The sequence below is a fragment of the Balaenoptera physalus genome (genome assembly GCF_965194825.1).
Source record: "Balaenoptera physalus genome assembly, chromosome: 5".
Classification (NCBI taxonomy): Eukaryota; Metazoa; Chordata; class Mammalia; order Artiodactyla; family Balaenopteridae; genus Balaenoptera; species Balaenoptera physalus.
In genome coordinates, this window is record NC_138884.1 from 74060991 (window position 1) to 74088789 (window position 27799).

Sequence of the window (27799 nt, forward strand, 5' to 3'; positions counted from 1 at the left end):
GCTGAGCGGCAGCCACCAAACTCTGATTGACAGAACATCTCTCTTCTGCACAGACTTGTCCGGTCTGGTTCCCTCTTCCTTTAGGAGCAGTCCTCTCCAAGGGCTTCCTCAGCCCCTCATGGCAGTCATGGGGACTTCAGATGGACCACCCAGCAACTCACGTGGATGGCAGGTGAAGATCTTGATGATGGCAAGAGACTGAACTCAAACTGGAAGTAACATGGGTCCACAGGCCCATGGGAATAACATGGGTCCATATACACACTGTAGAGAACTTGTCTGCCAGGGTTCCTAGCAGATACAAATGCACAAAGAGAGCAGGACAAGCTTATCTTTTTAGAGGACATAAGATGAAATCCCATTACAAACTGTATTCCAATTGCCCTTCAGCTTCTTGAAATGGTCTTCATTGCCTAAAACATTCTCCTCCTCAACTTCAACAAGATGTGAAGACTCTGAAAATCTTTTTTCTGTTGACAATTTGTACTGTAATATATTCTTCACCTGGAGAACCAGTTATCTCAGAGTGCGGCAATTTTTAAGGAAAGGTACCCTGAGCCACAGTTTATGATGACGCACTTTTGGGTGCTGTACAGAATTCCTAAATAAAAGATTGTATTTAAAATAATATGATTGGGGGCTTCCCTGGTGGCGCAGTGGTTGAGAGTCTGCCTGTTAATGCAGGGGACACGGGTTCGAGCCCTGGTCTGGGAAGATCTCACATGCCGCGGAGCAACTAGGCCCGTGAGCCACAATCACTGAGCCTGCGCGTCTGGAGCCTGTGCTCCGCAACGGGAGAGGCCGCGATAGTGAGAGGCCCGCGCACCGCGATGAAGAGTGACCCCCGCTTGCCACAACTAGAGAAAGCCCTCGCACAGAAACGAAGACCCAACACAGCCAAAAATAAATAAATTGAAAAAAAAAAACCTTAAAAAAATAAAATAAAATAAAATAAAATTATATGATTGGATCAGTGGAACAGAATAGAGAGCCCAGAAATAACCCGCACACCTACGGTCAATTAATCTTCAACAAAGGAGGCCAGAATATACAATGGAGAAAAGACAGTCTCTTCAGCAAGCGGTGGTGGGAAAGCTGGACAGTCACAGCACTTCACTGGTTCTAAGCCAATGAAGATAGAACACTCCCTCACACCATACACAAAGATAAACTCAGAGTGGCTTAAGGACTTAAATATAAGACATGACACCAAAAAACTCCTAGAAGAGAACATAGCAAAACATTCAATGACATAAATTGTAGCAATGGTCTTTTTTGTTTTTTGGGTTTTTTTTAAAGATTTATTTATTTATTTGGCTGTGTTGGGTCTTCATTGCTGTGCGCAGGCTTTCTCTAGTTGTGGCGAGCGGGGGCCACTCTTCATTGTGGTGCATGGGCTTCTCAATGCGGTGGCTTCTCTTGTTGCGGAGCATGGGCTCTAGGCATGCGAGCTTCAGTAGTTGCATCAGGAGGGCTCAGTAGTTGTGGCTCACAGGATCTAGAGCACAGGCTCAGTAGTTGTGGTGCATGGCCTTTGTTGCTCTGAGGCATGTGGAATCTTCCTGGACCAGGGCTCGAACCTGTGTCCCCTGCGTTGGCAGGTGGATTCTTAACCACTGCACCACCAGAGAAGTCCCTTTTTTTGTTGTTTGTTTTGTTTTGGGTTTCTTTTGGCCGCAGTGTGCTGCTTGCAAGATCTTAGATCCCCAACCAGGGACTGAACCTAGGCCCTGGCAGTGAAAGCACCGAGTCCTAACTACTGGACCTCGGGGAACTCACCAGCAATGTTTTCTTAGGTCAGTCCCTTAAGGCAAAAGAAATGAAAGCAAAAGTAAACAAATGGGACCTAATCAAATTTATAAGCTTTTGCACAGCAAAGGAAACCATCAACAAAATGAAAAGACAACTTACAGATTGGAAAAAACAAATTTGCAAACAATAGGACCTACGAGGGTTTAATTTCCATAATATACAAACAGCTCATACAACTCAACAACAAAAAAACAAACAACCCAATCAAAAAATGGGCAGAAGACCTAAACTGACATTTCCCCGAAGAAGACATACAGATGGCCAATAAGCACATGAAAAGATGCTCAACATCGCTAATTACTAGAGAAATGGAAATCAAAACTACAGTGAGGTACCATCTCACACCATTAAGAATGGCCATCATTAAAAACTCTACAAATAACAAATGCTGGAGAGAATGTGGAGAAAAGGGAACCCTCCTATACTGTTGGGGTGAATGTAAGTTGGTGCAGCCACTATGAAAAACAGTATGGAGGTTCCTCAGAAAACTAAAAATAGAATTACCATATGACCCAGCAATCTCACTCCAGGCATATATCCAGACAAAACTCTAATTCAAAAAGATACAAGCACCACTATGTTCATAGGAGCACTATTCACAATAGCCAAGACATGGAAACAACCTAAATGTCCATCAACAGATGAATACATAAAGAAGATGTGGTACATATATACAATGGAATACAATGCAGCCATAAAAAAACCTGAAATACTGCCATTTGCAGCAACATGGATGCAACTAGAGATTATCATACTAAGTGAAGTAAGTCAGAAAGAGAAAGACAAATACCATATGATATCACTTATATGTGGAATCTAAAAAAATGATACAAATGAACTTATTTACAAAACAGAAAGAGACTCACAGACATAGAAAACGAACTTTTGGTTACCAAATGGGAAAGTGGGAGGCAAGGGATAAATTAGGAACTTGGAATTAACAGATACACTACTATATATAAAATAAACAACAAGGTCCTACTGTATAGCACAGGGAACTATATTCAATACCTTATAAAAACCTATAATGGAAAAGAATCTGAAAAAGAACATATATATACATATACATATATATATATATGTATATATATATTCACCGAATCACTATGCTGTACACCAAAACTAACACATCATTGTAAATCAACTATACTTCAATAAAAAATTAAAACAACATGATTATACTGAGCAGCATGCCCAGTGTAAAATTTTTAAAAAATATTTATTTTGGATGCGCTGGGTCTTAGCTGCAGCATGTGGACTTCTTAGTTGCGGCATGCAGGATCTAGTTCCCCGACCAGGGATCAAACCCTGGCCCCCTTCATTGGGAGCATGGAGTCTTACCCACTGGACCACCAGGGAAGTCCCTGGTCAGTGTAAATTTACTCTTAAAATAATTTTTAAAAAGCTATCAGGGGCTTCTCTGGTAGCACAGTTGTTAAGAATCCGCCTGCCAATGCAGGGGACACGGGTTCGAGCCCTGGTCCGGGAAGATCCCACATGCCGCGGAGCAACTAAGCCCGTGCACCACAACTACTGAGCCTGCGCTCTAGAGCCCGCGAGCCACGAATACCGAGCCCAGCTACTGAAGCCCGCGTGCCTAGAGCCCGTGCTCCACAACAAGAGAAGCCACCACAATGAGAAGCCCGCGCACAGCAACGAAGACCCAACACAGCCAAAAATAAATAAATACATTTATTAATAAAAAAAAAGCAATCAGAAAAAAATAAAAAACTATCAGAAAAAAGTTAATTTTTTGAATAGGTAAATCACTCAAATGATTCAAAAGTCAAAAAGTATAAAAGGGTGTAAACATGAAAATTTCCTCTTGTTTCTATCCTCCAGTCATCCAATCTCTCTCCCTACTATACAGTTTGCTTATTCACAGGAAACAGAGGGGCAGTTTGTTTCTTATTATACTTCCAGAGATGTTTTCTGCACAAACGGTGGCATCCTATGCACAGTTTAAAATTTAAAAACCTTTTAACTGAAGAATAACATAAAGAATAATGCAGGGAATTCCCTTGTGGTCCAGTGGTTAGGACTCGGTGCTTTCACTGCTTGGGGCCCGGGTTCAATCCCTGGTCGGGGAGCTAAGATCCCACAAGCTGCGCAGTGCGGCCAAAAACAAAAAAAACAAAAAAGAATGCACACCTCAATTTTCATACACTGGACATATTTATGTTACCAGTACTGAGATCAAGAAACATCACTACCTGAACCCCTTGGCCCCCTCAATGTCCTCAGTGTCCCTTCCAGTCACTACATCCCTCAAGAGTCCACTATTCTCATTTTTAACAGTATACTTTTGCTATATTTATATAAATAGGGCAACCTTGACTTTTAACAGCATGGGTTACTTTTGCAGTCTATGCATACCTTACATAAATGGAATTATTCAATAAGATTGTGCCTGGATTCTTTCTCCAACATTATGTTTGTGAGATTCTTCCATATTGACAGATGTAGTTGTAATTTAGTCATTCTCACTGGTGCTTAATTAATATTCCATTGTTATACATACTATTTTTGCAACTTGCTTTTGTTTTGTTTTGTTTTACAATATATCTCAGAGAAATTTTTGTATCCATATTTTGAGTGCCCTTATTCTTTCTTTGTGTAGTAGTATTCCATTATGTAAATAACAACTTTTTTTTTTTACTTGTGCCCTAAGATAGACATTTAGCAACAACCTATATTTAAAAGTAATATGTGCTTCTAACAAAACAGGGACTAATTTCATAGGACTCTCTGTACATTAGTAAAATATTTTCTAATGAAAAAATTATGTTTTTAAAATATCTTTTAAAAATATATTGACTTATAATAATAAATGTATTTGCTTTATAAAGAAACCAGATTCAGTAAACCACCAAATGCCCCACAGGATGGGACTGTGAGGGCAGAGAAGCAGGGTGAATGACCCCCATGACCTGGGGGACGAGGGGGTGCAGGGGGTGGTGCAGAGCCAGAAGAACAAGTTAGTTCTTCTGATCCCACGACTGAACCAGTATCCTGGACCAATTCCAAGGCCATTTGCTCCACCTGCCAAGTCTCATGGTTTTCCAGCTTTTGTCATTGAAAAACTAGGAATAGAGAAATTTATTTAAGCTATCTCCAGCTAATGAAGAAAAGTAGAAATTCTTCATCTGTAGTTGGGTCATAAACATTTCAGCAAGAACATAAGTATAACTTTCCCAGGTAACATTGATAACATATTCTAATCCTTTGATGTCTGTGTGGGAAACAACTGAGTAATTTAATAGTGAGCTTATGCTTTAAGTGCAAAGAATTATTGTGGAATCAAATGTTCATTTCTGAATTTAGTTGTCACTTGCTCTTCAAGTACTTGCTCTTCAAATTCATTAACAATAAATGTGTTTAAAAATTTTTTTTGATATCATGCATTATAACAGCTTGATTAAAATTAACCAAGTGCGTCTCACCTCCTATGTCTTTTACACATAAAGATAAGCCCTCAGGTCAAATACTCTTTCTCTTTCCAGTTCGTAGAAAAATGGTTTGTGATTTGGTCTGTTGGGGAGGCAGTTTCTCACTCTGTCTCTCTCTAAATGACAGCATGAGGTTATCCGTTACATATCGTTTAAACATTCATGTTAAACATGCATATTTAACATTTATAGAGATAAGACCGGGGCCAATTTAGGGCAAAAACATGACGTTCACAAACTGAGGGGCTCCTGACCCTTGTTGGGGAAGAGATCAAGAAGCAGAGCACTGTGGTAAAGTGTGAACATCCCAATAGACACTCCTCTGTGTTTCTGAACTCCTAGATCATTATGGTAAATTCTTAGGAGTTGAACTGCTGTCAAAGGTAGGTGTATTTTAAATGTTGATGCATATTCAAAAATTATTTTCTAGAAAATTGGTAACAATTTATATATTTAATGAGTGTGTTTTTCTTACATCCTTGCCTACACTGCACATTGACAGCTTCCCTCCCTGTCTTTTTTTTCTTTACAGAATCTGTAAAGTATGGTAGTTAAGAGCATAAGCTATGGCTTCAGAGTACCTAAATTAGAATCACGGCTCTGCTACTTTCTAGCTGTGTGACATTGAGCAAATTACTTAATATCTCTGTGCCTCAGTTACATAATCTATAATACAAGGAGTGTAATAATATGTACTTTTGGGTTGTTGTGCAGATTCAGTGAATTAATTTTTGTAAAGTGCTTAGCAATGAACCTGAATATCTCAGGTTGAGCCATTTGAAACTAATAAACAGTAAAAAAAAATCAGCAATTGCACAGGGTTCAGTGCAAGTGTTAATAAATGTAAGCTATTATTATCTTTGTACATCTGATAAACAATATGTATTTTTAATTTAATATAGCTGCTATCTAATTAAAGTAGGTTGGTACTGGACTCTGACTAGACAGTCAAGCCAATGCCTCAGGAAACGGAACTCTGAAATCAACCCAAAACTGTGAAAATTTAGGCTATGATAAAGGTAGCATTTCAAATCATAAGAAATAAGGATTTTTAAGTTAATGGTGCTGGGACAACTGGCTGGCCACCTGAAGAAAAGCAAAGCTAAGTCTACAGTTAATTCTGTATGCTGAAACAAATTCCAAATGGAGAACAGATGCAAACCTAAAGAGTTTAGCCTATAAATTATTAGAAGAAGACACTGGAAAAATTATTTAAAATCCCAGAATGGAAAAAGACACGTTACCTTGAATTCATAAAAAAGAACTTTAAATTATCAAATATTTCTGCATGGTGGGGACTCCCTGGCGGTCCAGTGGTTAAGACTCCATGCTTCCACTGCAGGGACCATGGGTTCAATCCCTGGGCACGGGACTAAGATCCCACATGTCATGTGGCACGGCCAAAAAAAAAAAATTCTCCATAGAAAAAATACCTTAAACAAAGTAGAAGATCCCAGAAAAATACTTAAAACAGTTATGACAGACAAAATGCTAATTTCCTTTATATACAAAGAACTGTTATAAAACAATAAGAAAAATACCAATAGCATAAAAAGAAAAGAAATGGATGAAGGATGTGAAGAGGCAGTTCACAGAAAAAGCTTTTAAACATTGGAAGAGTCGCTCAACTTCATTCATCATTAAAGTAGTGCAAATAAAAACAAGACATCACGGGACTTCCCTGGTGGTGCAGTGGTTAAGAATCCGCCTGCCAATGCAGGGGACACGGGTTTGATCCCTGGTCCGGGAAGATCCCACATGCCGCGGAGCAACTAAGCCCGTGCCCCACAACTACTGAGCCTGTGCCCTGCAGCCTGTGAGCCACAACTACTGAGCCCGCATGCCCATGCTCTGCAACAAGAGAAACCATGGCAATGAGAAGCCCAAGCCACTGCAATGAGAAGCTTGTGAACTGCAATGAAGAGTAGTCCCTGGTCCTCACAACTCGAGAAAGCTGGCGTGCAGCAATGAAGACCCAATGCAGCCAAAAACAAACAAACAAGATATCAATTTTCACCTGTCATATTGGCTAAGAGTTGTACTGCTTGATTCTTTTTATTGGTTGTATATTTATCTTTCAATAAAATAATAGTAGTATTTCCAATAAAACAGTAGTTTAAGCCAATCTACAAGTTTAAAAATGGTAACATATAACAGTGGATTTTGAAACCAGAAATCAAAGACAAATTTACTCATTTATTCAAAGTTTACCTAAAATCTTGCTTCATTTCAACCCTTCTGAGATCCTTAGGTAAATGAACTCTTCCTGCTATAATAAGTCCGTGAGTATTACACAGAATATGCTTTAAGAGAGGCAAAGCACCCCCTCCAACATCTTTCTCCTCTTCCCTGTGCTGCCATCAAGAAGAAAGTTGGCATGGATTTTTCAAGTTCTAGGACTCTTATTGCGTCAAGTTTACTAGCAATTAATGTACATTAAAACGTCACTCATTTTGGGTGTGGGAAGACTGAAACTCTTTCAGCATTCTCTTCTCTCCATGCTGAAGAACTGGAAGGTGTCAGGGCCCATTCCTAGGTGTGTGTGTGTGTGTGTGTGTGTGAGCCCCAGGTTGCAAAATAGTGAGTGGACATGGGGTCTGCTTCTCCCAACACTACCCAAGGCCAGCCCAGCCATCCCTTGTCTCTTCTCTCCCTTCAATCACTGACAGGCCAGAGTCTGTTCTCCTTCTTGCTTCCCTTTTGCACAGACGCACACAGTGCTCACTACCCCAGCAGTTGTCTAAGCCAGCTCAGTAGTAGGCAGTGAAAACAAGTACCTTCTATCTTGCTGCCTGTGTGCTTCTTTCTGAACACTCTCTGTGTCTTGCTGGATGTGTCAGATTGGCTTTTTGCCTGAAGGTTCTTAGTCCTAACCAGACTGGCCAAAAAGGACTGATGCACGCATTTCAGTTCAGATCACCCGAGCTCTTCTCACTGAGTTCCAGGTCCAAGCTCAGTCAGCAACGAAGGCACACCAGCTACTCCTGGGTGTAAAGCATCAATGCAACTTCCAGACCCTACTTGCCAAATGGGGAGGGGACTTGCTTGGACGTGGCTAAATGGTCAAGAGCAGCTGGCCTGCAGCTGAGGGGACTGAGGAACATAGAAGTGGACTTGGATTTGACTTAACCCACTGCCAGGGCATAGCAGGGGCTCAATAAATGTGGACTGAGGTGATGACTGAGGTTGGAAAGACAAAAGAAACACATAGTGAATACTGTTTTTCACAATATAAGAACATGTCATCAAATACTACATTATGAGACGCAGCCGAATTTATTAGGAGATTGTACTAGTTAGGATAAAGACTATGCTACTGCAACAAAAACATCCACAAATCTGACTGGAAGAGGATAGAAGTTTATTTCTCTCTGGTATAATAACAACCATTTAGTCTAGGCTACCGAAACAGCGCTACTCTGCGAGGTCATTCAGAATCAGTGCTTCTTCCACCACTGCTTAGGGCTACAGTTCCCAAGTTGTCCCAAAGAGCCTCAGTGAGCTCACAGGAGCACCATGGGACGTGTCAGATTTTTGAGAAAAACACAGTAATCCTCAACATCTGATATACACCACATAAACTACTAGCTTGAGGTACTTCACAGTTTCAACAAGAGATAGCACTGCTTTCCTTTTGATGACATATTTCTGAATCTAGGTTTTTGGTGGTTGCCGTGATAAAAAGCAAGTCCTCTAAGAAAATCACTGTGGAACAGGGAATGGGGTAGTGGTGTCCAATCTGATTCCAAGGTTTGAGGAGTTGTGCAGTGCCCCATAGGTATACACAGTCCATCATCAAGTGACTGCAGTTGTTTAAAGTAAAATTTTTTTCTTTCAATTTATGCATATTATTAGTTACAAATGTCTACTAAATGTTGGAAGACAGTTTTTCATGGATCGCTCATGGTTTTGCATATGTTGTAAGCAGAGGCAATGACTGCCACTGATCCAGGCTATCTTTTCAAGGATGCTTGTATAACTAATAGGCTTGGTAGACAGAGATAGTGACTGCCTCTGGAACAAAGAGTGGGTGGGTCTACTTACTGTCTAGTATAATAGAAATGACGTTTCCCTCTAGGGCAAAGATCAGGCAGGCTTACTACCCGTTATAAAAGATTCAGGTTGCCAAAGCTTGGTAACGAGAGACTCAGGTTACCTCTCCTGTAACACAACCTGCTGCCTATGCAGGTGTCACACCGCCCTCTTCACAGAGCCCCATAGGAACTGGGGCTCAGGAAACCGAAGCCAATGCTGACACGCTGACTATTGCTCTTGCCATGAGTAAGGCATTCCATTGTCTCTGACCCAAGAGTCTCCTGTCTTCTGCCAACACCCATGAAATTGTGGCTGGCTAACTTGTTAGTTTACAAATAGGATAAAACCTCAGACTCTTCACAGTTCTTGACACTAAGTGGTTAGGACATAAGTACTTGTTAGGTTGTTTGGAAAAAACTACTTAAAATACAGAACTAGTCTTTCTTTTGGCCCAGGAGCACCATGATAAAATTACTGAGACACTAGGGGATGCTATGAACTGGAAAGTTTGGGAACTTCTGGCTCAGTGCATTGTTCTCATCCACATGCTTAAAGGTGAGACCTGTCACTTGCCAGCTGGCAGGGAGGGGAGAGGAGAAAGTCCAGGGAAGCAATTTCTTTTAAAAAGAAAACCAGGCATGAGTTACACACATCTCTCCTGCTCATGTTCCACTGGTGAACTTAGCCACAGGGCTACAGCCAGCTGCAAAGGAGGCTGGGAAGTGGAATCTCTACACAAGTGTCCCTATGCTTGGCCTAAAATCTATGTCTATGGAGGAGGGGGAGATGGATTTTGGCAGACAACTAGCATTCTACACCACAGAAATATTTCCCTATGGCTATCATTGCTTGAAATAGTAGTGCAGGGTGAGATGTGTAAACAATCTTTTAATGTCTTTACTGTGAGATGGCTCTGCATGGCTTTTATCAGAGAGGCATTTGCCTTGGTAACCTCTGCAGATTTCTTCCTTCCTTAGCCTCTCTTGGCACCCTACCCTAACCCTTACTTTCAGGAGCCCGCTAATGAGAATCTTTTCGTTAGCAGACTCTGGGGTGCTCTGCTTCTTGTCCTGGGTGGAAGGTCCTAGGATCAGCAATGTGTATGGCTGGCCTTGGAGCTCTTGGTGAAGGGGGAGCAGTGAGTAGGGAAGGGATACTGGACTCGTGTTTATGGCATGGTGGAGTAACCACATTTGGCACTGGTCAGGCAGGGTAGATCCAGGCTTTTATGTGCCTGAAGCTTATACAATTTGGGAGCCTTCTTTAAAAAACAAGAATACAAAATTATGAATACAAAATTAACTATGTATCGAGAACACAAAATAAGTATTTGTTTAGAATGAGGAAAGAAATCATAGTAATTTTCAAAAAATACACAAAATTAGTCTGAAATTAAGGTATACAGAAGAGCAATTTAAAATTGCTTCTTGTATTGATCTCCATAATTATGTAATCAAATTATTTTTATATTACTTACATTGACTTATTAATGGAATGTGTATGGGACTTTTGATACAGGAACACTTGCTTCTTCGGGCCATTTTCCTGTGTCTATGGTAATGTTGTGTTTGTTTTCATCAACTGATAGACTTTGTCAGCACAAGAAGCGTCCGATAGGCTAAGAGGTAATCTGATCAGATCTGATGCATAAGACATGAGTCTTCATACACAGATGTGCCTGCCATTGACAATACTGCTACAGGTATATGCCCTATAAACCTAGGAATTGTGATCAATTCTATTTTGCAAGATTTCCATCAAAAAAGAAACAATATATGATGCATTAATAATTGTGTACATTGTACCATCAAGTATATTTCTGAAGTAGCAAACTTTTAAGTAAGTTTCAATGAGAACTGAGCCTTCCACTTACAGTTGTACACATCTGATGATTGGAAGAACTTTCTGAAGACTAGCTTTTGGTCCCCTACTTTCCAAACCTTATTTCTCCTCCATTACTTACATCTATTTCTGGTGTTGGGTACCCTGGGACATGTTCATACCACTATTTTGCCCTTGGCTCTGCACTTTTATGTTATGGTGCCAGATGAGTTGGCATGGGAGGGTCAGGAGTATTCCTAGAAGCCATTTCCATACCAGGAGGCCTGTAATAACATGACCAAACCTGGAAGTGACTACAAATCACAGATGTATATGCCAGTCAATCCAAACTTCATGTATCCTCAACCCAACTTCTCTTTAGCCAGTTACCAAAAGCGCCTACTGCCACACATCACTGTTCAGTAGGAAAAGATTGATGGTGAGAAAGTCGGAGAGGAAAGACACAGTGGTCTTAAACCACTGCTGTTAAAATATCCTTATTTTCCAAGCTTTATAAAGACATGAGACCATTGGAATACATTGCTAGGGCTGCTCAATGGGCCTTGGATGGGGCATGTACAAGTGAAGCTTAACCTCCATGAGCTTCCCCTGGCTAGAGGTTGTAAGTGACCATGAGGAGATCCATCTTAAAACAAATGCAATATCCTCAAAAACCAACTGTTATTTTGCAGTACTTTATACCTTTCAGAGCTTTCATACTCATCACTATATCTGATCCTCAGAGCAGCCTTTAGGTTGCCAGAGCTGATACCAAAACTTTGGGAAGTGAAATGTTTTGCTCCAGGCAAGTGAAACCTCCTAGACTCAACAGTGAGGTCTTTTAACTTCAGAATTCATGCCCTTTCTACTGTATCATTCCAGAGAAGACTCATACAAGACATTTTTGCATGACATATATTAACTGCTCAATAAATATTCATGGGACAAATGAAAGAAAAGAAAGAAGTCAAGCAGGAGCCAGGAATCCTTTCAGGGGCCAAAGACAGACAATCCATCAGTAGGAAAGAAAACAGGCCAGAATCCCACCTTTCCAGCTGGGACAGATACTTTCCCTACATTTCTTACAGATGTCAACCTGTTTTCCATGCTCCATGGGCCAGGCCAGTGCTATATGGAACAAAACACAGATGATTACTCTGTAAGAGGGCTCTGGGTCCACACGCCCTCATAAAGCAGTTTCTATTTTTCTGGGTAACAGGTGGGGAGTGGGTTGGGTTTTTCTCTGTGGGTGGGGTGGGGCAATGGGGAGCAGATGGGTGAGCCTTCATTAGGGTTAATTGTAGCTTTGGTAAATAATGAAAATATGCCCAGGTAGATTTTTGATGACTGTGTCACTCACCAGTTCAATGCCTGTTGCTTAACTTTAGTTGTTAAGTGAGAGGAGGCAGGAAAGGAAATCTGCACTTTGAATGTAAAGAGCAGCTGGCTTGATCTTTATTTCAGATGTAGTGAGATCAGTGATATGCTCTGTGCTTCTCTTCTGCTTTGTCAGGCCTCAGACAAGAGGAGGCTTTTAATGCTGAATTCCAGCAACTTAAAAGCAGACAAAGGGATGGAAACTTAGGAAAGTTGATTTAACATGGCCCAGGCCTTTCAGGAATCTCATGGGTCTCTGGAATTTCTGACAGCCCAGTTTCCACCCTTTAGCATGAGGGCAGAGAAGGGCTTATTTAAAACTGGGGCCCAGAGCTTTCCTGGTGGTGCAGTGGTTAAGAATCCGCCTGCCAATGCAGGGGACACGGGTTTGAGCCCTGGTCCGGAAAGATCCCACATGCCGCAGAGCAACTAAGCCCGGGCGCCACAACTACTGAGTCCGTGTGCCACAACTACTGAAGCCTGCATGCCACAACTACTGAAGACTGCGTGCCTAGAGCCCATGATCCACAACAAGAAAAGCCACCGCAATGAGAAGCCTGCGCACCGCAACGAAGAGTAGCCCCCGTTCACCACAATTAGAGAAAGCCCGTGCACAGCAACGAAGACCCAACGCCACCAAAAATAAAATAAATAAATTTATATTAAAAAAAAACAAAACTGGGGCCCAGTAATTTGGAGACTTAAATGGTCAGGATAAGGAGGTCTCAGCCAAGGAGGTGAGGTCTGTTCAGAACCATTTCCATCTATGTTTAAAACCTTCCGTGCACCCTTTGAGAGCTCAGCTGGTAGAGCGGAGGACTATAGACCTGACATGTGTGGATATCCATCTATGTTTAAACCTTCAAAGGCTTCCTTACTTCCCTTAGAATAAAAGCCAGACTCCTTACTGTAGCCCACCAGGACTTGCATGTCCTGGTCTCTTATCTCTCTTCCACTCCCCGTCCTCTAGCCACACTGGTGACCCTTCTGGTCCTCACACATGCCACCCCCTTTCTTTCTTGTAGCCTTTGCATATGTTGCTCCTCTGGCTTTTCACAGATTCAGCTTCTTATTATGTTTCAGGTCTCAGCTTAGGGTCGCTTTCTCAGTGTGGCCTTCTCTAACCACCTCATGTAAAGCAGCAGCATAACCTCCGCTCCTGCCACTTTTACCTGCCATCAATCTCACTGTTTCCTCCCTAGTACGTCTTAGTTTATAACGTTCTTATTTATTTAGTTGTTTCCTTACTTAGCTTCTGCTTCCTTCACTAGGCCGTAGACCCCATGAAGGCAGAGGACTTACTTCTCTCATTCACCAGCATATTCCAGCTCCTAAGACAGTATCCAGTCCGTGGGAGGTGCTCAATACATATCTGGTGAGCAAAGACTGAAAGAATTGTTTCCCTTCAGGGCACTAGCTGCTCTATTGGTGGAAGGTTCATCTTAGCTCTCAGAGTGGTTTTCAAACTCTCAACATGTTTTGTTGCCTTCCTGCCCTGGGCTAAGCCTTTCCTCCATCCAAAGACCAAACAAAGTCTTGACTCGGGTCTCTCTGAGGTCTCTCCCCTGGTACACTGAGCGCTCCAAGGGAGCAGAAGTTTTCTCAGTGGGTGAAACAACCTGTTTCTCAAGGGTGTGCCCTCTCTCAGTCAGACAGGACGTGCCCTCAGAGCTTGCCAGGGCACGCTTCTCCAGAAAGGCAGGTGCTGCTCAAGCTCAACTGAGCCGCTGGAGCGTGGCAGCCAGGAGCGTCCACGGGAGACGACCAGCAAGCTCAGGAGAGATGCACATGGAAAAATAAAACTCTTAACTTGGGAGCCAACCTGGGGCTGGAAAGTCCACTTTCCAGTCCAAAGAGCCAAGAGAGTTGGAAAAAACAGGAAAACTCCCATCGACACATACATTTTCACTGGAGCCATTCCATCTGTGTTTGTTTCTCTAGGGCCTTGCCGTGAGGACCTTACTTGCATTGACCATCAGAAACCTTCAGTTCAGGGACTTGCCTGGCAGTGTGGTGGTTAAGACTCTGTGCTCCCACTGCAGGGGCGGCGGGTTCCACCCCTGGTGGGGAATTAGATCCCACAACCCATGCAGCAGAAAAAAAAAAAAAAGAACATTCAGTTCAGGGTGAAAAGGGAGAGGAGAGTGGAATGAAGATAGCAAGGCCACAGGCAAGGGAGAAGGGCTGCTGTGGAAACACTTCCTGGCTCTGGAGGGTAATGATCTCCAGAGTTTCCCTGGGGCCTCCTTTGGACCCCTCCTCCCGGAGAGGAGGGAGTAAGTTACAACAGGGAGAGCCTTGGCCTGACGGCCAGCAGCCCTGGGTTCTGCTTCTCCCATCTGTGCTCCTCGCTTTCTGAGTGACCTCGGACAAGCCACTTCACCTTGAAACGTGGGTTTTTCTTTTATTAAATGAGAAATTGAACTTTTTTTTTAATTGAGGTATAGTCGATTTACAATATTATAGAAGTTTCAGGTGTATAACAGTGATTCACAATTTTTAAAGATTATACTCCATTTATAGTTATTATAAAATATTGGCTATATTACCTGTGCTGTACTATATATCCTTATAGCTTATTTTATACCTAGTAGTTTGTACCTCTTACTCCCCACCCCCATCTTACCCCCTCCCCGATTCCCTCTCCCCACTGGTAACCACTAGTTTGTTTTCTATATCTGTGTTTGCTTCTTTTTTGCTATATTCACTAGTTGTTTTTTTTTAGATTCCACATACAGTATTTGTCTTTTTCTGTCTGACTTAGAATTTGAACTTTAAAAAAAAAAATGGTAAAATATATGTAACATAAAATTTATCCCTTCAATCATTTTTAAGTGTATATAGTTCAGTGGCATTAAATATAATCACATTGTTATGCAACCATCACCATCCATCTCTAGAACTTTTTCGTCTTCCCAAATGAAATTTCATACCTGTTAAAGAGTAACTCCTCATTCCTCCCTCTCCCCTACCCTGACACTCACCATTCTACTTTCTGTCTCTATGAATTTGCCTATTCTAGGTACCTCGTATAAGTGGAATCATACAGTATTTGTTCTTTTGTGATTGACTTATTTCACTCACCATAATGTCTTTAAGGTTCATCTATGTTCAAGGTTCACATGTTGTAGCATGCGTCAGAATTTTAAGTCTGAACAATATTCCGTTGTATGTATATACCACGTTTTGTTTACCCATTTATCCATTGATTGGGTTGCTTCCGCCTTTTGCCTATTGTGAATAATGCTACTTTGAACATGGGCGTGCAAGTATTTGTTTGAGTCCCGTCTTTCACTTCTTTTGGCTATGTACCCAGAAGTGGAATTGCTGGCTCATACGATAATTCTATGTTTAATTCCTTGAGGAACCACCAAACTGTTTTCCATAGTGGCTGCACCATTTTACATTCCCATCAGCAATGCACAAGGGTGCCAATAAAAAATTGAACTTTTATTCGTCAGAGAATCCATTTTTCAGAAGAAATGTTCCAGGATGCTCTATATGCAAAAGACATTAGAGTGGAGTGCTCCAAAGCAGCGGGGGCGAGGAGCCCAGTAACCCAAAAAGTGTTCTCTATGGAACAAAATGAAAACTGGATAAGACGTTCTCTAAGGCAGGGGTCCCCAACACCTCGGGCCGCCACAGACCGGTACCTGTTAGGCACTGGGCCGCACTGCAGGAGGTGATGGCAGGCAAGCGAGCGAAGCTTCATCTGCAGCTCCCCATGGCTCCCTATTGCTTGCATTACTGCCTGAACCCTCCCCCTTCCCCGCCCCTGGCTGTGGAAAAATTGTCTTCCATGAAACTGGTCCCTGGTGCCAAAAAGGTTGGGGACCGCTGCTTTAAGGCTCTTTCACATGTCAAGCATCAATTAGTCTACATTCACGTGACATATTGAGCAGCCAACAGGCATAAGGCATATTTGATTTACTTATACATTACCTGTTCCACAAAGGATTTGAGGAGATTTGCAAAAACCTATGCAATAGAAAAGGATAAAATACATAGTCAAGAGTATCAGGGCAGAGAAAGGTGGGAGGGATACCTTTAAGATATATGAGCAGACACTGCCTCTGCCCATGGGCTCTCTCAATCTGAGCACTGTAGGTGAAGGAATGTCAGAGAAATCCAGAGCAAGATTGCTCTATGAACATGTGGAATCTCCAGAGGCGAAGGAAGACAAGACTGTTTATATTATACATTACTTCACCCAAAGCCACGTTGCAAGACTCAAAGAATGAAGAAAGAATCTATTTTGGGTCGAACAAAAGTATGCTGAGGAAGCAGAGGCAGTGCTTCTAAGAATGAACCTAAGTCGTAAGCCCGAGGTTTACACCCTAGCTCCACTTCCTGCTTACCCAGGGCACAATACTTGACCTCTTTTTTTTTTTTTTTTTTTTAAACATCTTTATTGAAGTATAATTGCCTTACAATGGTGTGTTAGCTTCTGCTTTATAACAAAGTGAATCAGTTATACACATACAATATGTTCCCATATCTCTTCCCTCTTGCATCTCCCTCCCTCCCACCCTCCCCATCCCACCCCTCTAGGTGGTCACAAAGCACCGAGCTGATCTCCCTGTGCTATGTGGCTGCTTCCCACTAGCTATCTATTTTACATTTGGTAGTGTATATATGTCCATGATACTCTCTTACCCTGTCACATCTCACCCCACCCCCTCCCCATATCCTCAAGTCCATTCTCTAGTAGGTCTGTTAGAGTCTGTCATACAGAGTGAAGTAAGTCAGAAAGAGAAAAACAAATACAGTATGCTAACACATATATACGGAATCTAAGGAAAAAAAAAAAAAAAAGCCATGAAGAACCTAGTGGCAAGACGGGGAAAAAAGATACTTGACCTCTTTAAGCCTCCATTTTCCCATCTATAAATGAGGGTGACGCTAGGGATCGCTGTGAGGATTAAGTGAGACAAGGCAAGTCCAGGGCCTGGTATAGTAAGCTGTCAGTACATGGTAGCTGGAATTACACTCCGGAGGTTCCCATACCATGTCTTTCTTGTTCATCCCTCTCTCCCCAGCGCTTAGCAGAGTGCTGGTCTTAGTAGGTACTGAATGGATGCTTGCAGACTTGATTTGATATAGATGCTTTTCCTGTTTGACATGCCACACTCCCTCTGACATTGATGGGTGACAGGGTCACAAAGCATGAGGTCAGGCTAGTTAAAGGCGTTGTCCACTAGGTAACACCGAGACTAAATGCTCATGGAGTTTGATGAAATTCATGCTATGGAATGTATATGACCCAGGTCAAGGGCCTCTACTGTGCTTTGCCTCATGCCCTCCCTCTTCAAAGGAATGTGTTTTGTTTATTCCAGTGAAAGATGTAAAATGATAAATTGGATAATAAATTAGGACAGGAGAGATATCAGCCCTGCAAACTTCATTTCAATTCAAACTTCTACGATTTATTGAATGTTTAACATTTAAGGCTCTTGGTTGGGCACTGTTGGAAATTTGAAGATTAGCAAGAAAACACCTCTTCTCTCAAAGCATATACTTTCTAATAAATGGGTAGCATATAGATATGCTACTGTGAGAAAAATGCCATAAAGATGATCAAATGAACAATACGGGAAATGAAAGAAGGCAGAAATTACATTCAGTTATAATTATCTGGTTATGTTTCTCAAGGGAGGTACCTTTCCAGATGGTCTTTGCATTTGGTACCATGGGGTAGGGGAGGAAAGTAGATTAGAGGCAGGGGGAATGAGAGGAACAGAAAAGTGTAGCATGCTTGGCAATCAGTGAGTCATCTATTTTAGGTGGATCATACAATACACGTAGAAGAATAAGTCTAGAAAGAAAGAGGGCTTTGAGGGTCTTGAGGTTCAGATGAAGATTTATAGGGAATGGAGAGCAAATGAGAGATTTTTAGCAGGGAAGTGGGATGATCAGACTGGTAATGGGGAAAATTAAACTAGCAGCGTATGTGAAAGGAATTGCGGTGGAGCAAGGCAGGAAGTGAGGGATGACTTAGGGAGCAGTTGAAGTGCATCTGGGAAGAAATTATGATCGAGGGTGTGGGCAGCAGGAATGGGCAAGAGGGGCCTATTGGAGAGGCTTTGTTGAGGTAGCTACGACAGGATTTAAGAGTCAGTTCCCTTGTTTTACTTTGAGAGAAAATGAAGTTTGGATGCTTCATCTTTCCCAAATCAGCTCTCACAATCTTCCGGTGATCAGACCCCAGGCTTGGAAGCAAAGTGTGGAACCCGGGTCTGTAGGTTGGGAGAGGGCCTTGGAGAGCTGGAAGCATCTCTTATTCTCCCTGGTGCTCCATGTGCTTTAGCCCAGCCTCAGAGGAAAGAGCTAGAGGAGCAAGCTGTGAGAAGGAAGCTTCCCCGCGCCTCCCCAGGTTCTCAGTTCTGCTGGAACAGCCCCACATCACAGGATGAGGCTTGGCAACCTCGTTTGTGATAATAAAAACATAGCACAACAGTCATGTATCTCTTGGAATGTGACAACTACAAGATTATTAGCTTACGTGTTCTTAGCCTACTGTCCTTTCTCCCCTCCACACCCTCCACCAACTAAAGAGAGGTTTTTTTTTTTTTTTTACTGCTTAGCTTCTTCCCCTCCTCTACTCTCTAAGGAGAATTCCGTCTACGGATTCTGTTTTTCTTGTGATACAGAAATAGGGAGAGAGAAACCAGACTGGACAATTAGGAAAAGGGATAAAATTCTGATGGTTTGGTCCAGTTCAGGGTTACCCTTCTCTCTGTAAAATTCACGTCAAGGACTATATCGACTAGATACTAAAGAATGAAGCCAGAAGATCAAGTCAACCCATATAATATGGACCTAAGAGAGAAGTAGGGAAAAAAGAAAATGAAAAATAGTTTGGGCTGGGCTTCAGGGAACATTTGCAGGGGGAGTCTTGATAAATGAAAGGCTCCGAGATAGAAAATATGTTGTTATATAGTATGGACTGAATCTCTTTTAATACTAATTAAATGTTGTAATTTCGGTTTTGGCTGCTCACAGTTTTTAATGTTTTGTTTTTATGTCATACCATGCTTAGACTAGACAATATTGTATTCCAGCTTAACAGCAGGAATTCTGGAACCAAACTCTTGGATCTCACATCCCATTGCTACCACTTAATAGCTGTGTGACCTTTGGCAAGATACTTCATTCTCTGTGACTCAGTTGCTTTGTCTGCAAAATGAGTTAACAAGAGTATCGACTTCAGAGAGCTGTTGTGAGGATTAAATGAGTTGATATTTGTAAAGCTCATGTAAAGCCCAACATGTAGTTAGCACTACATAAGCATTAGCTATTATTAGTACAGGAAAATTTGAGGTCATGAGATTTTTCTGCCTTGGTTCAACCAAGGTGGCATAGACGACTGCCAGAGAAGAATTATTCTCAATAAAACAGATCCTAACTTTTGGGAAAGAATGGAGGTTCTAGGCAGTTGTAATAGGCGGATTTCTAAAATGAACCCCAAAGATTCCCACCTCTGGGTTTTCACACCCTTGTGTAATCCACTTCCCATTGAGAGTGGGCTGGACCTGGTGACTTGTCTGTAGCTCACAGAATATGGCAATGATGGTAGGATATCATTTTCGTGATTAGGTTACAAAAGGTTGTGATTCTGGTCTTGCTGGCAGGCTCCCTCTTGCTGGCTGTGATGATGCTCAAGCTGCCTTGGTGGAGGGGCCCTCATGGCAAAGAACTGGGGGAAGCCTGGGGCCAAACAGCCTGTAAAGAATTGAGACCATCAATCCAACAGCCCGTGAGGGACTGCCAACAACCACTGAGTGAGCTGGAAATGGATCCGGCCTCAGTTGAAACTTGATTGCAGCCTTTTGAGAGACTCAAGCAGAGATCCCAGTTAAGCCATGTCCAGATTCCTAACCCTAGAAACTGTGGGATAATTAATGTGTGTTGTTTTAAACCATTACATTTTAGAGTATTTTGATACATAGCAATAGATAACTAATTCAGCAATGTACCAAAGTAGGAACTGGGGAACCCAGCGACCCAGCTCTAGGATATGAGGGTGGAAGTTGGGGAGGCCTTGAGGGTGAGAGTCACCATTGAAGGAACATCCTATTGTCACACTGGGGAGACCACACCCTCATCTACATGGGGAGGAGAGTGACTCAGGCGGAGCCCTTCAGGATGAAGTGGCTGAGGCTATCCTAGGGCTTCCTGTTCAAGTGCCTATCAGCCTGGGAACACTTAGTTCTCATCTTGCATCATTGACCTCTTTGCAGCACTGGAGTGTGTACTCTTCTAGAAATGCCTCCTTATCTTTATGACACCACTCCATTCGATTGTTTATCCATTCAGGCAACAGCTATGAGCTGGACACTTCTATGAGGTCTGGATACATTATGAACAAGGAGAAATGGCCCTCACACAGTATAAATTTCTTCTGGCTTTATTCAGTCTTTTTAACTGCTCCTCTGTCTTCTTCCCTGGGGCGACTTTTGTTCACATACCCCTTAAAGCCTAGCGTTCTCCATGGCACTGTCCTTGCGCCTCTTTCCTTTTTACCTTATACGTCCCCCTGCATGATTCCAGGCTGTATCTATCACCTATCGCCACGTCCATGCTGACCTCTCCCATTTCTGAGTTCCTATTGCCCTTAGGGTCAGGACCAAGCACTTAAGTTCCACCTTTAACTGTTGATCTATGGAACCTTTCCCATGCCTGGGAGTTTAGTCCACTAGTGAATATCTGTATCTCTTTGTATAATAGAAGGGTATTTGACAAATCAAGAAGAGTAGGTAATGAGAAGGACTGGCAAAACCCAGAGCTGGCAAGACTGTGTAGCAACTGAAACTCTCACACACTGCTGGTAGGAGTGAAAACTGTTTGGCAATACCTATTAAAGCTAAATATTTATATATACTTTGACCCAGCAACTCCATTCTTGGGTAAACACCCAAGAGAAACAAGTGCTTATGTCCACCAAAAGACATGTACAAGCATGTTCATGCCAGCTTTATCTATGATAGCCAAAAACAGGAAACAATTCAAATGTCCATCAATAGTAGATTGGATAGGGGCTTCCCTGGTGGCGCAGTGGTTGAGAATGTGTCTGCCAATGCAGGGGACACGGGTTCAATCCCTGGTCCGGGAAGATCCCACATGCTGCGGAGCAACTAAGCTCGTGCACCACAACTACTGAGCCTGTGCTCTAGAGCCCATGAGCCACAACTACTGAGCCCACATGCCACAACTACTGAAGCCCACATGCCTAGAGCCCGTGCTCCACAACGAGAGAAGCCACTGCAATGAGAAGCCCGCACACTGCAACGAAGACCCAACACAGCCAAAAACAAATAAATAAAATAAATAAATTTATTTAAAAAAATAGATTGGATAGTATTTTATACAATACAATGTTACACAGCAATGAAAAAAATAAACTACTGCTATACATAACGACATGGATGAATCTCATAGACATAATATTGAGTGAAAGAAGACAAACAGAAAAGAACATATACTATATGATTCCACTTAGGTGAAGTTCAAGCACAGGCAAGATAATCTATGGTGTCTACACCCTTTTTGCAGAGTTATCTTTGCAGAGTTATGACTGGGAAGGGACACAAGGGAAAATCTGAGTGTTCTGAAAATATCTAAATATTGATTTGGGTGGTGATTACCCAAGAGTATATGTAAAAAGTTATCCAGCTATACACTTAAGATTGGTACATTTCACTGCCGTTAACTTATACCTCAATAAAGAGTTAAAAAGAAAAAAGAAGAGTATGTTATAGATAGCTCTTGCTTTTGCTATCCAGCATTTTTTTGTCCTTTTCTTAAAGTAATTAACCCTGATTTACCACTGTCCTTTACCTTTAGGGGTTGTAGACAATGCTCAGCTCATATATATGTCGCATGATCCAGGACTGGCCATCAGAGTTTTCCACACCTTGGCCACAGGGATGGACCTGTGATTTAAACCAAAGCAATGAGATTCAAACCCAGAACTTTAAAACAAATCCTATGCTTATGTGTACATTTACAAGGAGGTGAGTGGTTCTATGGACATATGTCAACTATCTGTTGTTAGATATAGCTCCTCAGAGGGAAAAGGACAGAAAAATACCACCTAATCCTCACAAGCCCCCTACTGAAGCTGTTGCCTGAGTCTGGGAAACAATTCCCTTCTATGTCCACCCCTCACTTGCCTGGAGGTTGTTGCCTCCCTGGTGAAGTGGACATGAGTAGAAAGAGTATGGTTCTGGGAATTCCCTGGTGGTCCAGTGGTTAGGACTCCATGCTTCCACTGCAAGGGGCCCGGGTTCAATTCCTGGTCAGGGAACTAAGATCCCACAAGCTATGCAGTGCAGCCAAAAAAAAAAACAGAATATGGTTCTGGGTTTGTCAGATATCTTCCATACAGACTCAAGGATCACATGATCACAACCTAGCTGCAAGAGAGGCTGGGCACTGTAAGAGTGTGGAAACAAACACATTTGGTGGCCCACATCACATCCCCTTGGCCACCTCTGATACCAGCCACGGCTACAATGGACAGTCGTCCTGTGTGAGCCCAGGTGTTGTTCTGACAGCATTCCTCCTCCAGTGTGAGGTCTCATCCTTCCGTGTTCTGCCCCAGGGCCTCCTCTAACACCCTGGGACCCTGCTCAGCCTACAGGTAATAGTACCCCAAAGTACAGGGGTGTAATGTCCCTCTTGGCAACTTCCAACCACTGGGGGATGGAAGCTAGTGGATAAATTCCCTCACCTTTAGGTGAATGGTTGTAGGAGGCCTTCTGTACTATTCTCATCTTGATAATACACTTTCCTTCTTGACATCACTCTCCCTGCTCCCCCCATTCCTGTTTCAGGGGATCCCTCTTCAGTAAACTACCTGGACCAAATCCTGCTGTCAGATTCTGCTTTGGGGGGAACTCAAGCTAAGATAAGAACTCATGGAAAATCTGGGGAGCACTAACTGTTCTCAGAGAGCAGTTTGCAGGGCTTTCTTTGTCAGCTTAAGGTAAGGTAAAGTTTGGAGACTTGAGAACTTACTGGAAAATTACAGGTTAAGGCCTCAGGGGTTTTGCAGAGCCCTTGGGAGAGGCAGCAGTATCAGAATATCTTTGCCTCACTACTTCAGGGCTACATCTTGGATTTTACTCCAAGTCATTTCCAACTCCCATTTATTATCTCATTGGCTTACGTTAGAGCAGAGTTTTGCTGAAAATATTGTTCAGGGCTTAGGTCCTTCATGTAAATGGCAGTGGCATGCTATAATTCTGCTGCCTTTCTGATGAGATGATGTGATTGTGTGGCTTTGATTTTTAAATAAGATTATACCCTAATTTCAGCCCTAATCGATGGCAAATCTGGCTGACACATATAAAGTTTAATAATTATTACTTAGGCATTATCTAACTTTGCCAAGGTGTGCCTCAAAGGTAATACAGATCCTCTAAGTGTCCGATTGGGCCTAGATGTTTCTGGGCTTCAGCAAGTACATTTATTTTAAATCCCACCAAATCAGCAGTGGTCAAATAGCTACTTCTTGGTAGGGGTTTCAGAGTTTCTCTGATTTAAAAAAAAAACAAACATGGATTAGATCTTACTCAGTGCCAGTCCCATTCACCACTGCTAATCGCTACAGTGCCCTGGCAAGGTGGTGGTCATGATTTCACCTTTACAGCCAAGGAAGAAGGAAGCTCAGAGCCTTGGTGACATCATGGGCTCAAGGTCACACAACAGGTGCACTGGCAAAGCAGAGATTTGAATGTAGATCCAGCTGATTCCAGATTTCCTGCTCCTTCCTCAGTATGCCATACTGGTGTATCTCTAAGTAGGAGAGTGTGTGGGAAGGAGAAAGGAAAGGAGATTCCCACAAATGAATGATAAGATCAGAGAGTCTCAGATTTGGAAGGATCCTTAGAGGCCATCTCGTCCACACCTGTGGGCAGGGCACATACGTCCCTCCTGCAGAGGTGCAGCCAGGTCAAAGACCAGGGGAAGGAGCCTGGACAAGGTGTGGGGTCAGGCCTGTATGCCCGGCAGGGGTGGTGGCGGAAGTGGCGGTGCAACTGTGCGATAAAAGAAAACCCTGTGCCTGCTGTCCCTGTTTTTCACAGCCTTGAGTTGTGTGTGTGTGTTTACATGTGTGGACACACACATGCGTATATGCACACAATAAAATACACATAAAATTCACCATTTCAGCCATTTCAAAGTATACAATTCAGTGACATTTAGCACATTCACAGTGTTGTGCAAACATCACCACTATCTAGTCCCAGGACATTTCCATCATCCCTAAAGGAAACCTTATACTCATGAAACAAGTCATTGTCCATTCCCCTCTTCCCCCCAGCCCCTAGCAACCGCTGCTTTCTCTCTATGCATTTACCTGTCTGGACACTTCATGTAAGCGGAATCATATCATATGTGGCCATTTTTGCCTGGCTCTTTTCACTTGGAAAAATATTTTCAAGATTCACTGATGTCATAGTATGTATCAGTAGTTCATTTCTTTCTATGTTCACAGCCTTGTCTTTATACTGCTTCCTTGAACATACTTTTATTATAGTCTTAAAATATTAACTAATGGTCACTTTAAATCTCTCTCTTTTTAAGAAAGTGACCAAAGGGCACAATTACTCCCCTGAGACCATATAGCCACCTTCCTCCTAGATATAAGGTCATCTAGTCCATGCTCCATGACAGAAGGAAACATTCCATTCCATTACAAAAGTATATGCAAAGAAAACTGTAAAGCTTTATTGAGAGTTGTAAAGGACTTGAGTAAATGGTAAGACAAAAATTTTTCCTGGATAGAAATGTTAAAGATGTTAATTCTTCTTAAATAAATCTGTAAGTTTAATGCAATTCCAGTCAACATTACAATAAGAATTTTGTGGGGGGAGGAGCAATATAGGGATAGGGGATTTTTTAAAAGGGTTATTACGGGATTATATGAAATCCTGGTGTGAAACTTTTGAAAATTGTAAAGCACTGTAGAATTTTAAAACTTTCATTCAATAAAAAAAAGATTTAAAAAAAGAATTTTTGTAAGAACATTATTTTAAAATTAATCTGGAAGAGTAAACATTTTAGAATATCAAAGAAAGTTCTGAAAAAAGATAACCCTGAAGGGGCTAGACATTTTAAAGGGTAAAACTATTTTAGAGTTACAGTGATTAAAGCAGTATATTAATAATTCTGGAATAAACAGGTAGTTCAGTGGAACCATCTAAAGTAGAAACAGTCAAACTCAATGGCCTTTTTCTCAGCACAATCTCCTTTCCTTCCATCAGCCTCCTTTAGTTATCCCTGTAGACCTATTTCTTCAACCTTATCAAAATCTTGAATCCCTGGCCCCTCTGCTTCTTAGTATCCACCCCCTATCTAGTCGTCTCTTGTCTTCACTCCCTTCCCAACGTGATGGAGACTCCATGTTCCGTTTCAACAATTCTTTGCTCATACTTTCAACTTCCTTGCTCCATTTCCCTGCCATTATACCCTGTGGCGGAAACCCAAAACAAATAAAGATAAACGAACTTGGATCTAGTGACTGGAAAGAGACACAAAGTTGGTATACTAGTTTGAATAGTGTCTTCCCAAAATTCATATTCACCCAGCACCTCAGAATGTTCCTTATAAAATAGGGTCTTTGTATATGTAATCAGTTAGGATGAGATTGTAGTGGATGAAGGTGGGTCCTAAATCCAATGAGTGGTGTCCTTATAAGAAGGCTATGTGAAGACAGAGAGACACAGAGATGCAGACATACACCAAGGGAAGAAGACCGTGTGAAATGGAGGCAGAAATTGGAGTGGTGCATCTACAAGCCAAGGAGGCCCAAGGATTGCTGGGGAACACTGGAAGCCAGGAAGAGACAAGGAAAGGTCCTTCCCTAGAGCTGACACTTTGATTTCACATTCTAGCCTCCAAACTGTGAGAGAATGGGTTTCTGTTGTTTTAAGCCACATTTGTTGTAATTTGTTACAGCAGCCCTAGGAAACTATTATAGGGGCTTCTAGGCTGCTGGATATACAAGTGCCTTCTCTGTGTGAATTCATCACGTTATATGTGATGTATGCCCACTTCTATGTATATAGTATACTTCAATTAAAAGTAAAAAAGTAAAAAGAAAAAATTAAAGCATCGCTCTTCCTTATCTGAGCCCACACCTGTGCCATTCAGCGCTGCTGGAGAAAATCTCCCAACCTCTGTGAGTGGTGCCTAATCTCTGCGGGGCTCTTGTGCTGCCCACCGATCCCTCCATATGTCCCTGGGAAGGGCTTTCTCTCTTCTCAAAATTCATTCCACAAGAGCATTTCCTCCTTCACTCTCATCAAATGACCCTGCTTCTAACTTGTCAGTGAAAAAGACACCACTTGAAGGCAACTCCAGAGTATCCAGCCCTTCCTCCTACACACATCCCACTTTTCCTCTTCCCTTCTAGTTAAAAGAGAAGAACTTTCCCTCCTCCTGCCAAGAATCATTCTGGTCTCTGGATCCCATCTCTTATCAGCCTCTGAAAAGATCTTACTCTTTTGCAATGTTCTCATATATATAAATAAATCCACACTCCCTTTGGCTAAATAGAAAGATCTCACCAATCCCTTCTCACCCCATGCCCTGGAGATTCTGAAAGGTTTTCCCTAGCAAGGTGTGCTCTGGTGCCCTTTGAGAATCCCTCCATCTTCTCTGTGTCTTCATTGGGTAAGAAGAGTCTAGAGCATCACCTTCGGTCATTTGCATCATGGAAACATTAGGGGGACTTCCCTGGTGGCATCCACTTGCCAATGCAGGGGACACAGTTTCGAGCCCTGGTCCAGGAAGATCCCACATGCCTCGGAGCAACTAAGCCCGTGCGCCACAACTACTGAGCTCGCGCTCTAGAGCCTGCGAGCCACAGTTACTGAAGCCCGCGCGCCTAGAGCCCGTGCTCCCCAGCAAGAGAAGCCACCGCAGTGAGAAGCCCGTGCACTGCAATGAAGAGTAGCCCCCGCTCGCCGCAACTAGAGAAAGCCCGCGCGCAGCAACGAACACCCAATGCAGCCAAAAATAAATAAATAAATAAATTTATTTAAAAAAAGAAAAGAAACATTAGGTACACGTAGTGTGTTGTTTTCTGAATGCTTTGTCCTGGTATTTCCTGTTTACCCTTTCCCTGACCCACATTTAGGAAGCTAGGCATTTTGTTTTGTTGTCTCAGGGATGGGGTGACACAGCAGAATGTGGATAACAAAAGAGGCTCATTTTGGGCTTTGCAGTTTCAAAATCCCAGGCCTCAGAGCAAACACAATGAATCAGGAAAAATATAAAAAAGCCAGGCTACCTCT

At 42.4% G+C, this 27799-nt stretch overlaps 1 protein-coding gene across 1 annotated transcript in view; it reads right to left on the reverse strand.

The window, feature by feature from the left end:
* Positions 1 to 19503: 19503 nt before the first annotated feature.
* The window catches only part of LOC309662087 (uncharacterized protein), an 83227-nt gene continuing 74931 nt past the window's right edge, over positions 19504 to 27799 (reverse strand). Inside the window, exon 4 of the mRNA XM_082464508.1 lies at positions 19504 to 22426. Within this exon, the coding sequence (XP_082320634.1) occupies positions 22392 to 22426 (35 nt within the window). The 3' untranslated portion in view covers positions 19504 to 22391. The remainder of the gene's footprint in view (positions 22427 to 27799) is intronic.